Source organism: Mastigoproctus giganteus, chromosome 8, assembly GCF_048544385.1.
Source record: "Mastigoproctus giganteus isolate SK-2022 chromosome 8, ASM4854438v1, whole genome shotgun sequence".
Taxonomy (NCBI): domain Eukaryota; kingdom Metazoa; phylum Arthropoda; class Arachnida; order Uropygi; family Thelyphonidae; genus Mastigoproctus; species Mastigoproctus giganteus.
Genome location: NC_143582.1, coordinates 169,402,050 through 169,416,585, shown reverse-complemented (window position 1 = coordinate 169,416,585; position 14,536 = coordinate 169,402,050). Strand labels below are relative to the sequence as shown.

Sequence of the window (14,536 nt, the reverse complement as noted above, 5' to 3'; positions counted from 1 at the left end):
ATGTCTTATAATGGGGGATTTTAAATTCCCAGATATTGACTGGAACTTGTGGGTTGGGCACTCACACACTAGTCAGACTTTTGTGGATTTATTGGATGATTGTTTTCTGCAGCAGCGTGTTCGAGAGGCAACCAGAGAAAGTAATACTCTTGATCTGGTTATCAGCAATGATCATTCATGTATTAGGAATTTGCAGATAAAAGAACCACTAGGTGGCAGTGATCACAGTGTACTGACGTGGGATTTACTTAAAGATTTAATTACCATCAGGGGTAAAGGAAAGGGTTTTTGCTTCCTTAAAGGTGAGTACAGTGGTCTCCGACAGTTTTTAAATTCTGTACAGTGGGATCAACTGACGATGTTACCAACAGTAAATTCTAAGTGGGAAGCATTCAAGGAATTAATTGTGGAAGCTACTAAAAGTTTCATACCTATTAAGAAATATTGTTCAAGGTTTAGGCCTAAATGGTTGTCAAATGAACTAATGACACTCGTAACAGAGAAGAAAAATGCATGGGATGCATATAAATTATCAAGTGACTCAGAAGCCTATGGCAGATATAAGTTAATCTGTAATCTGGTCACCAAGAAAGGTTGTTTGGCAGGCGAAGGCAGATTACAAGAAATCCTTGGCAAAAGATGCTAAGAAAAACAGCAAGGATTTCTATACTTATATAAACTCTGAAAAAAAGAGGATGAATCTGATTGGTCCACTTGACATCGATGGTTCGACTGTTGATGATCCTGCTCAGATAGCAAACAAACTGAATGAGTATTTTGCATCTACATTCACACGTGAGGAATTATTAAGGTTTGAAAATGGCAGAAGGTTATCAAATTGTAGCAAGATACTTAATGATTTTGTAATAACTGAGAGCAAAGTGGAAGAGAAATTGTTGAAGTTAAATGTAAGAAAAGCACCTGGGGTGGATGAGATCTATCCAGTTATATTAAAGGAGGCGGCAAAGCAACCAAGCAAACCCATAGCCATAATTATGAGAGCATCCTTGGACTCACGGGAGGTTCCCACGGACTGGAGATATGCAAATGTATCCCCAATTCACAAAGGGGGATCGAAGGGTGACACGAGTAATTACAGACCAGTTAGTTTAACTTCTGTTCCGGGTAAAATAATGGAGTCACTGGTTAAAGATGCATTGCAGGATCATCTAGACAAGATTGCAGCAATAATTCAGACACAGCATGGGTTTGTTAAGGGAAAGTCTTGTCTGACAAATTTGATAGGATATTATGATGTGGTTACAAAGGAACTGGATGCAAAAAATAATTTTGATATCATATATTTGGATTTCAGGAAAGCTTTTGACACTGTTGCGCGTGAAAGACTATTGTACAAATTGGAGCAGAATGGTATTAAGGGTAAGTTGCTACAATGGATAAAAGGATGGTTAAGTGGGAGAAGACAGAGGGTGGTAATCAATGGGTGCTGCTCTTCTTGGACTAATGTTATTAGTGGAGTCCCACAGGGTTCGGTGTTGGGTCCACTGTTGTTTTGTATATTTATCAATGATATTGATGAAGGTATATCAGGCTTAATGTCGAAGTTTGCAGATGATACAAAGGTTGGCAGGGTTGTTAATGACAGTAATGGCAGTGTGCTACTGCAACAGGATCTAGACAATTTGGGCAGATGGGCTAAGAAGTGGCAACTGAAGAGTAACCTTGACAAATGCAAAGTACTGCATATGGGTAGAAGTAACCCCAGAGAAACGTACCAACTGTGTGGTACTACACTTAAGATGGTAGAAAATGAAAAAGACCTGGGAGTAATTGTGCAGTCAGATATGAAGTTCTCTGAGCAATGCAGACAGGCTGCCAGGGCAGGTCATGGGGTTTTGTCAATGATATATAGGAATTTTGCTAGCAGGGAAAAGGAGGTGATTATTCCTCTGTATAAGGCAATGGTCAGGACATGCCTTGAGTACTGCGTACAGGTCTGGAGGCCTCATTTTAGGAAGGATGTAGGTTTACTTGAGCGTGTACAGAGAAGGGCAACAAGATTGGTGAGGGGAATAAAGGGATCCTCTTACCAAGAGAGGCTTAAGTTCTGCAAATTGCAGTGGCTGGAGACTAGGCACCTGCACGGTGATCTGATTGAGGTCTATAAGGCCTTGAATGGGTTGAGCACGCTGAATTCTGATGGGATCCTTCCACTTGTTCAGATTACGAACCTAAGGGGGCATAAATTCAAATTAAGAAAAGACAGATGTAGAATAGATGTGCGGAAATTTCCCTTTAGCCAACGGGTGGTTAATTGCTGGAACAAACTTCCATCTGTCGTTGTGGAAGTTGATAGGTTGAATAAATTTAAGGAGGAACTGGACAGGCATTTGGAGGGAATGGTGTGATATATATTTTTTTTTGGCTGATGCTGCATAAGCTCATACATTTGCTTTCTTGCATCACATGCCACTACTACTACTACTACTAGTAGTAGTAGTGTTTTCAGTGCTTAGAGTGCTCCTTTGCTCAAATACTTTTTCCCTAGGAATAGCTTATGAGAATAAAATAAACCTCTCGCAGAAACTGATGGACCCACATTTCATCCGTGGTCAAAAATCTTGCAAGGAAATTTGCTAGATCTGCTTGATAACAATGCAAATGTTCACTTGACAACTCTTGTGCATTTCTGACTTGCTGTAAAAAACTATGGGATCCATTGTGCTGACACCAATTTCATAGCAAGAATCTCTGTCATTATGTGGCACACATATTCAGATGAGATGTCCAAGACAGTGGCAATGTACCAAACTGTCACTCGTCGATCGATCATCTCCAATTCATGCACACTATAACAATAACTCCTAGAGAAATGAATGTTGCAGCTCTTCCACCCTCATGTAAATTCTACTGCTCACTTTTTTACCATAGAATAAGAAGGGGTATCCCCCTCCTCGCCAATGTCATAACCATATCTTCATGAATTTCCTTTGGCATTACACCCTTTTTTCACAAATACTGGCTGCACTCATTCAATATTTGGGAAAAGGGCGATTTTTGGCTGATTTTGTCCATCTTTCCTTATTCACACAACTTTGACTTCAGACTGTAATAAAAAAAAAAAAAAAAAAACCAGTAGTGAAACTGCAAGAACCTTGGTGGGTTAAGATGCAGCACTCCCAAGGCTATTTCTGTATGATAAAGAAATCACTATTTGTTTATTAGACACCCCCGTATAGACAAATAGCAGGGAGCTGTATTATTTTGTAAAACGGTATAAATAATACGGGGGGGGGGGTGAAGATTAATAAAATTTATCATTCATCTTGATATGGCAGTGAACTCAAAGAATAGCTTATGAGAATAAACTAAGTAAACAACACTAATCTACCATAAACGATAGATTAAGCTGTTTTCTTGAAAATGGAAATACACCTCAATAGAAACACTTAAACAGTTTGATGTTTCGAGAAGTCATTGTTTCTCATCTGGATTGGATCCTGGATTGATCTGAAATGAGCTACTAGACTTGCAAATTCAGTATTTCATTCAAAATCAATCCATGAGCTAGTTTCTCATTATCACTGATGTGGAATGAGAAAGTAGTTCATTCCACAGTAGTCCTAGAGCTGATCCAACAGATCTGATGATGAGAAACAGCAACGTCCTGAAATGTCACTAAACTTTTTAAGTGTCTGAATGAACTACTGGTCTAGTAGTGCATTCCATATTGATCCAGAAGATAGACCAACAGGCCTGATGACTATAAATAATGACTTCTTCAAAAATTGGAAAACTAATTGTTTCTAGTGGGGTGTATTCAATTTGTTGGTAATATTTTCAATAAAACAGCTTGATCTCTCACACAAGATTAGTAAAGCTTATTATCATTTACTTTGGTTCATTTCCATAAGATGAGCAACGACTTAATGCCCCTCTTCCCAATAATCAAAGAATATCATTATTAATGAATGTACAAGGGGTGATTATTTAATTTGCGTACTGTGCAAGGTCTTATCTTAATTTTCATCATCTGAATCTTACGTGGATTTCTCCTTCTCGAAATACTCTCCCTTGAACCTTACACACTTTCGCCACCATCGTACCCATGTATTAAATGCTTCTTGCAAGCCATTTTTTGAAAGACTGTGAAGTGCTTCTGTTGTGGCTCTGCAAACATTGTTGGGTCGGATGCAAAATGATTGCCTTTCAGAACTTTCTTCAGATATGTAAACAGGAACAAGTCATATGGGGCCAAGTCTGATGAATAAGGGGATGTGGCAGAACCTTGACACTGTTTTGATGGAGAAACCATTTCACACCGGCATATGGCCAACCTACCAAGGCACTCATTACCACATGCTTCATTCATCTCTTTAAATGTTTCCAATGCATTTAAGCCATCTGATACAATAATGAATCACAAATCGCTGTTTGAGCATTATGTCGACATGATACTTGCTTTAAAACAATTGTCAGTGACATGCAGCTAAAAAAACTCTCTTCACGCAACACTAGCTTGACAAGTAATTTACAAAGGCAGGCGAAGGCAGATTATGAGAAATCCTTGGCAAGGGATGCAAAGAAAAACAGCAAAGAGTTCTTTACTTATGTAAACTCTAGAAAGAAGGGGATGAATCAGATTGGTCCACTTGATATTGATGGGTCAAGTGTTGATGATCCTGCTCAGGTAGCTAACAAACTAAATGAATATTTTGCATCGACATTCACACATGAGGAGTTATTCAGCGAGGGGAATGCCAGAGGTGTATTCAACTCTAGCAGTAAGCTACAGAATCTTGAAATAACTGGGAGTAAAGTGGAGGAGAAACTGTTGAAGATAAACACAAGAAAGGCACCCGGGGTGGATGGGATCTATCCAGTTATATTAAAGGAGGCAGCAAAGGAAGTAAGCAAACCCTTAGCCATAATTATGAGAGCTTCCTTGGACTCAGGGGAGGTACCCACAGACTGGAAATGTGCAAATGTGACCCCAATTCACAAAGGAGGATCAAAGGCTGACACAAGTAATTATAGACCTGTGAGCTTAACTTCTGTTCCAGGAAAATTAATGGACGCACTGGTTAAAGAAGCACTGCAGGATCATTTAGACAAGACTTCAGTTATAGCTCAGACACAGCATGGTTTTGTTAAGGGGAAGTCTTGCCTGACCAACTTGATTGGATACTATGATGCAGTCACAAAAGAACTGGATGCAGGGAATAACTTTGATATTATATACTTGGATCTTAGAAAGGCTTTTGATACTGTTGCACATGGAAGACTGCTACACAAATTGGAGCAGTGTGACATTGGAGGCAAATTGCTGCTATGGATAAAGGGGCGGTTGAGGGGGAGAAGACAGAGTGGTAATCAATGGACACTGCTCATCGTGGACTGATGTTATTAGTGGAGTCCCTCAGGGCTCAGTGTTGGGTCCATTATTGTTTTCTGTATTTATAAATGATATTGATGATGGTATATCGGGCTTAATGTCCAAGTTTGCAGACGATACAAAGGTTGGCAGGGTTGTCAAGGACACTACTGACACTATGCTGCTGCAACAGGATCTGGAAAGGTTGAGCAGATGGGCTGAGAGGTGGCAAATGAAGTTTAACATTGACAAATGTAAAGTACTACACATGGGAAACAGCAACCCCAGAGCAACGTATCAACTCTGTGGTACAACACTGACAGTGGTAGAGAATGAAAGGGACTTGGGGGTGGTTGTGCAGGCAGATATGAAGTTCTCTGAGCAGTGCAGACGGGCTGCAAGAGTAGCTCATGGAGTATTGTCAATGATATACAGGAATTTTTCCAGCAGGGATAAGGAGGTGATTATTCCATTGTATAAGGCGATGGTCAGGCCACACCTAGAGTACTGTATACAGGTCTGGAGGCCTCATTTCAAGAAGGATGTAGAGCTGCTGGAACGAGTACAGAGAAGGGCAACAAGATTAGTGAATGGAACAAAGGGGTGCTCTTACGAAGAAAGGCTTAAGTTTTGCAAATTACAGTGTCTGGAGACTAGGCACCAGCGAGGTGATCTGATAGAGGTGTATAAAGCCTTGAATGGTTTAAGCATGCTCAATGCTGATGGGATTCTTCCTCTAGCTCAGAAAAATCACCTGAGAGGGCATAAATTCAAATTGAGGAAAGACAGATGTAGGATAGACGTGCGGAAATTTGCCTTTAGCCAGCGGGTGGTTGGTTGGTGGAACAGACTTCCATCCCTTGTGGTGGAAGTTGATAGCCTAAATAAGTTTAAGGCTCAGCTGGACAGGTATTTTGAACGAACAGAGGGGTGAAGTGGAAGTGGTTTTTTTTTTTTTTTTTTTTTGGCTGATGCTGCATAAGCTTGCTTTCTTGCATCAAATGCCTCTACTAATGCTAATGCTAAGTACTGGCTTCGGCACACCGTCTCCTCAGTCGTAATCAGGAAGAGAGCCTTAGTGGCAGTTATAGAAAGTTGAATTGTAAAGGCAGAAGGATATTAGCAAGCATTAACTTATATGGCTGGACATTTGTGTGTGTGCATGTGTGTACTGAAACAGTATAATCTCACTGCCTCGACATGTACAGATAGCCCTGTCTGACGCAATAATGAATCACAAATCGCTGTTTGATTGTTATGTTGAATAAGAAATCACTATTTCTTTATTAGCTAATGCACAGTATTTTAATTTATAATCCTTTATTACATATCAGCTAAAAAACTCCCTTCACGCAACACTGGCTTGACAAGTACTGGCTTCGGCACACAGTCTCCTCAATCGTGATCAGGAAGAGAGCCCTTAGTGGCAGTTATAGAAAGTTCAATTGTAAAGGCAGAAGGATATTGGCAAGCATTAACTTATATGGCTGGGCATTTGTGTGTGTGCGTGTGTGCTGAAAGAGTAAAATCACACTGCCTCGACATGTACTGATAGCCAAGACCAGATTAAGGCAAAAGCTACCAAGGCTGCAGCTCAGATGGTCAGTGCTGCCAAGGCTATTTTAGTGTGATAAAGAAATCACTATTTCTTTATTAGCTAATGTACAGTATTTTAATTTATAATCCTTTATTACATATTAGCTAAATTAGTTATTATAATGAATCCAATGAAAAAAACATATCCTATTATGAAGAATTAGAACCCATTCTTTTGTATCCCTATTAAAGAAATTTGTACATTTTTAACCCTTTTAGCAGTACATGTGTAGATTTACCTTTTTCACATGCAGACTCCATGTAGTATACATGTATATATCTGTTTTGAAGATTGATCATTACTGATCCGCCTGTAGCTGTGAATTTTGTATAGTCATACATTAGTTGATAAAGACATAAAACGAATTCTTTATCCTACAAAAAATAACCCTGAGAGAACTGGCCCTCGCAGAATGTTCCATTCCTAACACAGACTTAAACTTAACAGTGCACTGCACAAATCTGAAATTGAAAGGATTTCCCTATACAATATAGATTTGTTGCAAAGGGGGAATCAAATAAACAAATTTGCAAGAAAAAAAATTAAAAAATCATATGCATAAATTATCTAAAAAAAAATTCATATGCACATATTGTCTGGAAAAAAATTGAAAAATCATATGCATATACACAAAAACAGATATATATACATGTATATTTCTAATCTCAACAATGTCCATTTCCACTTGCAGTCTGCCAAACCCCATGTACTTTTTCTGACAGAATATCAGTTATCGGTTGATTTAACTACTCCTCATCTCAGATGCCCAAATTATTCGCTATATGATTCCTTTCGCCTCAAAGGTGGTACTTGTGCATATGTCCATTCCGATATTTCCCTGTCAGAGACTTGGCAATTTGAAATCTCCTCTCTTTGATCTTCTCTGGCTTAAAATCTCTCTACCCCATTGTGTCAAATTCATCTGTTGTCTCTACCATTCTCTCAACTCCACTAATCACTTGGAGCTCTTTGACATCCTCTCTTTGCAACTTGACTTTCTCCAGTCCAACTTTCCTAAAAGTGAGGTAATTTTCCTTGGTGATTTTAATGTTCACAACTCCAGCTGGTTTCTGTTTTCTAGTCACACCGACACAGCTGGTCGAGATGCTGAGGATTTTGCAATTACTAATGACCTTGCACAGATTGTTCATTTACCTACAAGAATACTGGAAAATCCCAATCACACAGCCAACACGATTGATCTTTTTCTCCCAAACAATCCTTCTAAGTACACGGTCGAAGTGAAAGGTCCTTTAGGCACTTCAGATCACAACTTGATGATTGTCTCTTCTCCAATGGAACCTTTATCTCATGGCTATTCCCAACCTCGTGTTGTTTGGCATTACAAGAATGCAAAATGGGATGACCTGCGAGACTTCTTTTCCATGGTCGGATTACTGTTTCAAAACTTCTGATGTCAACGTTTGCTCAGATAGTGTCAGTGAAATTATTCTTGCAGGAATGAAATCCTTTATCCCACACTCCACTTTAAAATCTCATCCTTTATCTAAACCTTGGTTTTCCAATAAATGTGCTAAGGCTGTTCAAGAGAAGAATATTGCATATCGTAATTGGCTTGTTTCTAATTCTTCAGTTTCATTTTCTGCCTACACGAAAACTCGCAACAGTTGTAAAGCAGTTATTAATCAGTCCACACTAGAGTTTGAACAGGCTAAGATTAGAAAACTTGCTTCTTGCCCTAATGGTAGCGGAGCATTCTGATCTCTTGTCAAAGCTATTGTCCGCAACTTTTTCCCATCTCTGCTCCCACCTCTGTCCAAACCACATGGTTCTGTTGTTACTTCAGCCAAGGATAAAGCTGAGCTGCTAGCATCCCATTTTTCTTCCAAGTCATGTATTAATGATCTTGGTAAAACACCTCCCACCATTCCTAACACACTCTATTCAATGCCACCTGTGGTCTTCCATCAAAAGGATGTCAGAAGGATTTTGACGAATCTTGATGCTAAGAAAGCTCCAGGTCCCGATGGTATTTCTCCACTTGTTCTCAAAACCTGTGCTCCTGAACTTACTCCTATTCTTTGCCGACTTTTTTCACTTTCTTATTCCAAAGGTGTTTTTCCTTCTGCTTGGAAATTTGCTCATATCCAGCCAATTCCTAAAAAGGGTGACAAATCCCTCCCATCCAATTATCGTGCCATTGCAATTACTTATAATCTTTTTAAAGTAATGAAGAAATCAATTAACCGCAAACTCTTAAACTACCTAGAAACCTTCTGTCTGATCAACCAGTATGGATTCTGTCAGTATCGATCCACTGGTGATATGCTGGCTTACGTTACCCATCTATGGACTAATTCAATGGAAAGGTTCGGTGAAACACAAATAGTTGCTCTTGACATCTCAAAGGCTTTCAGTTGTGTTTGGCATAAAGGTCTTCTAAACAAGCTTTCATCTTATGGTATGCCAACTGTTTTTTGTAATTGGTTATCCGGTTTTCTCTCTGATCGCTCACTGAGGGTGATGGTAGATGGCTCTCCATCTTCTAACTTCTCCACTAATGCTGGTGTCCTCAAGGTTCAGTTCTTTCCCCCACTCTTTTCCTCTTGTATATTTATGACCTTCTTCCATTGATTGGAAATCCTATCCATAGTTTTGCAGATGATAGCACATTGCATTCCACTTTCCATTTTGAGAAACCTTGCCCTGCTCAATCAGCTTCAACTTCTCGAAAATCTGCTACCAATTCCTTAAATGCCAATCTACAGGTAATTCTCCAGTGGGGCAAAGACAACTTAGTTGATTTCAATCCTTCTAAAACTCTGCCTTGTCTTATATCTCGCAAAAAGGATTCTTCTGCTCCTATGCTTATCTTTGGCGACACTCTGATTTCTAGGCAAAATGATATATCTCTTTTGGGGATTACCCTGACTTCTAATCTCTCTTGGCACAAGCACATTACAAATATTGCTTCCTCTGCATCTAAAAAACTTGGTTTTCTCTTTCGCTCTCGGCATTACTTTTCTTCCAAACAGCTGCTCACTCCGTATAAATCGCAAATCCGACCTACCATGGAATATTGTTCCCACATTTGGGGTGGTGCCCCCAAAACCTCATTCAGGCTTCTTGATTCCATTCAGAAGAGGGCAGTTGGATTAATCAATGATTCATCTCTTAACAGAGTCTCTCTACTTGCTGTTTCATAGATGTACTGTTTCTGCTGCATACCTCTTCTACAGATATTTCCATGGGCACTGTTCTTCTGAATTAGCTTCTATAATTCCCGCTCTCTCCTTCAAAACAGTCCGAACACGTGCAGCCACCAGCCAACATCAATTTACTGTCCAACTTCAAACTCACAGAACCTACTTTTCATCTTCCTCATTTATTCATTCAACTGCTGTTTTCTGAAACACCTTCCTTCATACGTATTTCCTGAAAATTACAGTCTTCAGAAGTTCAAGTGCAATATCAACAAATATCTTCTTTCGTCTTCTCAACCTCCAACCCAAGCACGGTACTAAGTATTATAGGTTCTAATACCTCTCGGGTTTGGGGTTTACATAAAAAAAAAAAAAATATATATATATATATATATATATATATATATATGTGTTTTGAAGGTTGATCATTACTGATCCTCCTGTTGAGTTGTGAGTTTTGTATAGTCATACATTAGTTGATAAAGACATAAAATGAATTCTTTATCCTTCAATGAATAGCCTTGAGAGAGCACTGTCCTTTGCAGAATGTTTCATTCCTAACACAGACTTAATAACAGTGTACTGCACAAATTTGAAATTGAAAGGATTTCCCTATACAATATAGATTTGCTGCAAAGGGGAAGGGGATTCAAATACACTAATTTGCTGGAACAAAATTAAAAAAATCATATGCATAAATTTTCTGGAAATTTTTTCAGTATGTTCTGTCACTTCCTATCTGTGTTTCCAACTAAATGTGGACAATTTATAATTGATAGCAACATGAAAATATCTTTGAAAAAAAGGATATCATTACAGTTGTTGACCTCGGCTGTTCAATTTGGGCTTACAGAAGTCAATATTTGATAAATTGAATCGAATAATATAAATAGATGCATATGGTGCATAATAGGGATATTTCTGTATCAAAAAAAAGTAAGACTGAACTTATTTATATATATATATTTTTTAAATTCCGAATTTTATTTTTTCAATAATTTTACTCAAATGTTAGGCAATAAAGTCAAAACAATAAAAAATTTATATTTTGAGGTATTTATGTACAAAGATTTTATTTTTAAAAATTTCAAAATTCCATGAAAAATTTTTCTCCAAAGAGCGACCACCATCCAAAATTCACTGTAGTTAAAAGCCTGGTGATGTATGGCAAACACACCAACAAAGGAGTTAACAGAGATTTCCTCAAGGGCAAAAATAATGCAAGTTTTAATTTTAAATTAATACATATGAACAATTACTACAGCGCTTACTTCAGCTACTTTGTCCATAAGGGCACATGCAGATATTCTAATTGCTTCTACGGCAACACACAGAGGTGAAGGATCAACAACTGGAACTGGTGGAGGGGGTGACAAAAGCATAAAAGATGTTCTTCTTTTTGCTAAGAAAAATATAAATCATGTATGTACAATACAAAGTGCAAGCACACAGGTAAACATGCAAAAAAAGAAAAAAAAAACTGGAAGTTCTTAATCATGATTAAGAACTCTCCTACAAAATTTAATAAGCATGTTTAAGTATTAAAAAAAAAAGAAACCATAATTGTGAACATCAATCAATTCAAAAATTGTCTTCTTGCTGAGTTAAGGTTTTGCAAATTTATTAGTACCAATGACAGGCTTGTGTACTTTTATCTTCCTCATATGCAACTTCCTCAGTTGCAGAATATATACAAGTAACAAAACCATGTCTCCAATTATTAAGTCATTAGAAGTGTATTAAATCTGTGAATTCAAAAAGCATTTTAAAAAGTTTCATTATTCAAAGGATATTATCATTCCTGCAGCAGAATATGCAGCCATGTTTTGTGAATGATTTTCTAATCCAAATCGATGGCTTTCCTTTTGTTGATATATTTACTAGAAGCACTGTCACTTATTCTCTTAGTCGGCACCATGATAACGGTCAAAATGAAATTTTTTGAAAAGAACTTAACAGGGTTAAGGGGGAAACACACTATTATCACCTCACGTGAATTCACATTTTACTAAAGCACATTTCTGGAGGTCACTGCCATTAAACAATTAGCACCTTCCGGGTTACTGGGCTTTTCTGTTCGTGCATCTAATTATAAACGGGTAGTAAACTCAATCTTATTGCATTTGCGATAATACAAACAGCTGGAATTCTGTGGGTTTTTATGTTATTATGGTGAAATGTGTCCCCTTCACTGAAATCTTCAGTCATATATAAAAAAATAAAAAAAACCATAAATCAATTGTAAAAATCTTCTCTTCTTTCCTATTTTTTTGCTTGTTACTCCGTATCTCACTTGTGCAATTTGTGCGTGCCATGATCGTCGTTATTGATTGCTTATTTTATTTATTTATTATTTTTGTTTGTTTTAAATTTTACAATCCTAAAAAAAAAAAAAAAAAATTTAAGTAAAACAGTAGTTGCGTAAGTCGGGGACTTACTGTATCGAAAAATGTTCAGCAACCTACATAAAAAACATATGGCGATAGATAAAAAATGAAAAAAAACTTACCACGCACTACTTGCGTGTCCAATACGATGCTTCCCCTTATTTTTTGTGGTGTCGATTTTAAATCTAACAGCTTCCTTTTATTTTTTACAATGTTGCGTATGGTTTGATCACCAACATTATAATGGTTCCTTACAGATTTAACGGATGCACCGTTTTCAAACTTTTGAATAATTTCAAGTTTTTGTTTTAACTGAAAATGCAACTCTTGCGTTTAACCATCATTTTTGCGATTTCTAAACAAAAAAAAAAAAAAAAAATACTATAAAAAAAATTCTGACATCCCTGACACAAATAACAAAACAAAATTTGTCCTTTTGCACTGCAACGGAACACAGCAATCGACACACTAAAACAAACTAACCATTTGGTGTCTTTTTTTTGAGCGATGGGTGTCAAGACAGTGGGGATTGCAAGATAATAGGTACACTAATCTCCCAATGACGACTTATAATGCCCGCTTGTCACTTATTTACGATTTGCAAAATATCTGTTTATACCTATTCTAGTTATTACTTGAATTTCATGATTTCTGTTTTTTTTTTTTTTTTTTTTTCCCCCATTTGGAGTCTTGAAGTGTCCCGGTTAATCGAGAGTCTGCTGTACTTGGAATTCAGCAAAGCTTTGACACTGTTGCACATGGAAGACTACTGTACAAACTGGAGCAGAATGGTATTAAGGGTAAGTTGCTACAATGGATAAAAGGGTGGTTGAGTGGGAGAAGACGGAGGATGGTAATCAATGGATGCTGTTCTTTGTGGACTAATGTTATTAGTGGAGTTCCACAGGATTCAGTGTTGGGCCGACTGTTGTTTTGTATATTTACAACATTAGGGTCGAAGTTTGCAGATGATACAAACGTTGGCAGGGTTGTTAATGACAGTAATGGCAGTGTGCTACTGCAACAGAATCTAGTAAATTTGAGCAGATGGGCTGAGAAGTGGCAACTGAATTTTAACATTGACAAATGCAAAGTACTACATATGAGTAGAAGTAACCAACTGTGTGGTACTACACTTGGACCTGGGAGTAATTGTGCAGTCAGACATGAAGTTTGCTGAGCAATGCAGACAGGTTGCAAGAGCAGGTCATGGGTTTTGTCAATGGTATACAGGAATTTTGCTAGAAGGGAAAAGGAGGTGATTATCCCTTTGCATAAGGCAATGGTCAGGACAAACCTTGAGCACTGCATACAGGTCTGGAGGCCTCATTTTAGGAAGGATGTAGATTTACCTGAGCCTGTACAGAGAAGGGCAACAAGATTGGTAAGAGGAATGAAGGGATCCTCTTAAAAAGAGAGGATTAAGTTCTGCAAATTGCAGCACTAACAACTGGAGATTAGGCACCTGCAAGGTGATCTCGTGGAGGTGTATAAGGCCTTGAATAGGTTGAGCACGCTGAATTCTGATGGGATTCTTCAACTTGCTCAGATTACAAACCTAAGGGACATAAATTCAAATTGAGGAAAGACAGCTGTAGAATAGATGTGTGGAAATTTGCCTTTAGCCAGCGGGTGGTTAACTGCTGGAACAAACTTCCATCTGTTGTTGTGGAAGTTGATAGTTTAAATAAATTCAAGGAGGAACGGGACAAACTTTTAGAGAGAATGGTTGTGTGAATTAAAAAAATTTTTTTTTAAATTTATTTATTCTATTTTTTGGCTGAGGCTACACACGATAATAAGCTTGCTTACATCACATGCTTTCTTGCATCACATGGCTCTATTACTATTACTAATTTGATAGCGTAAGGTATAACGTAAAACTAGATAGCATAATACATAGCACTGTATTATCAATTAATAAACTAAATTTATGAATCAAGTTTTTATCGCCAATTAATTTGTATTTAAACAGAAATCATGCCCCAGACCAGAGCAGCAAAGCAACATGCACAAAGTAGTGGAAGTGCTGTGGTTTGGGGGAGAACCGAGA

At 37.8% G+C, this 14,536-nt stretch overlaps 1 protein-coding gene across 1 annotated transcript in view; it reads right to left on the bottom strand.

Moving 5' to 3' along the window:
* The window catches only part of Nup98-96 (nuclear pore complex protein Nup98-96), a 770,989-nt gene that overhangs the window by 259,423 nt on the left and 497,030 nt on the right, over window positions 1-14,536 (bottom strand). Inside the window, exon 25 of the mRNA XM_090379042.1 lies at window positions 11,368-11,498. Coding sequence (XP_090235168.1) covers window positions 11,368-11,498 — 131 coding nt within the window. The remainder of the gene's footprint in view (window positions 1-11,367; window positions 11,499-14,536) is intronic.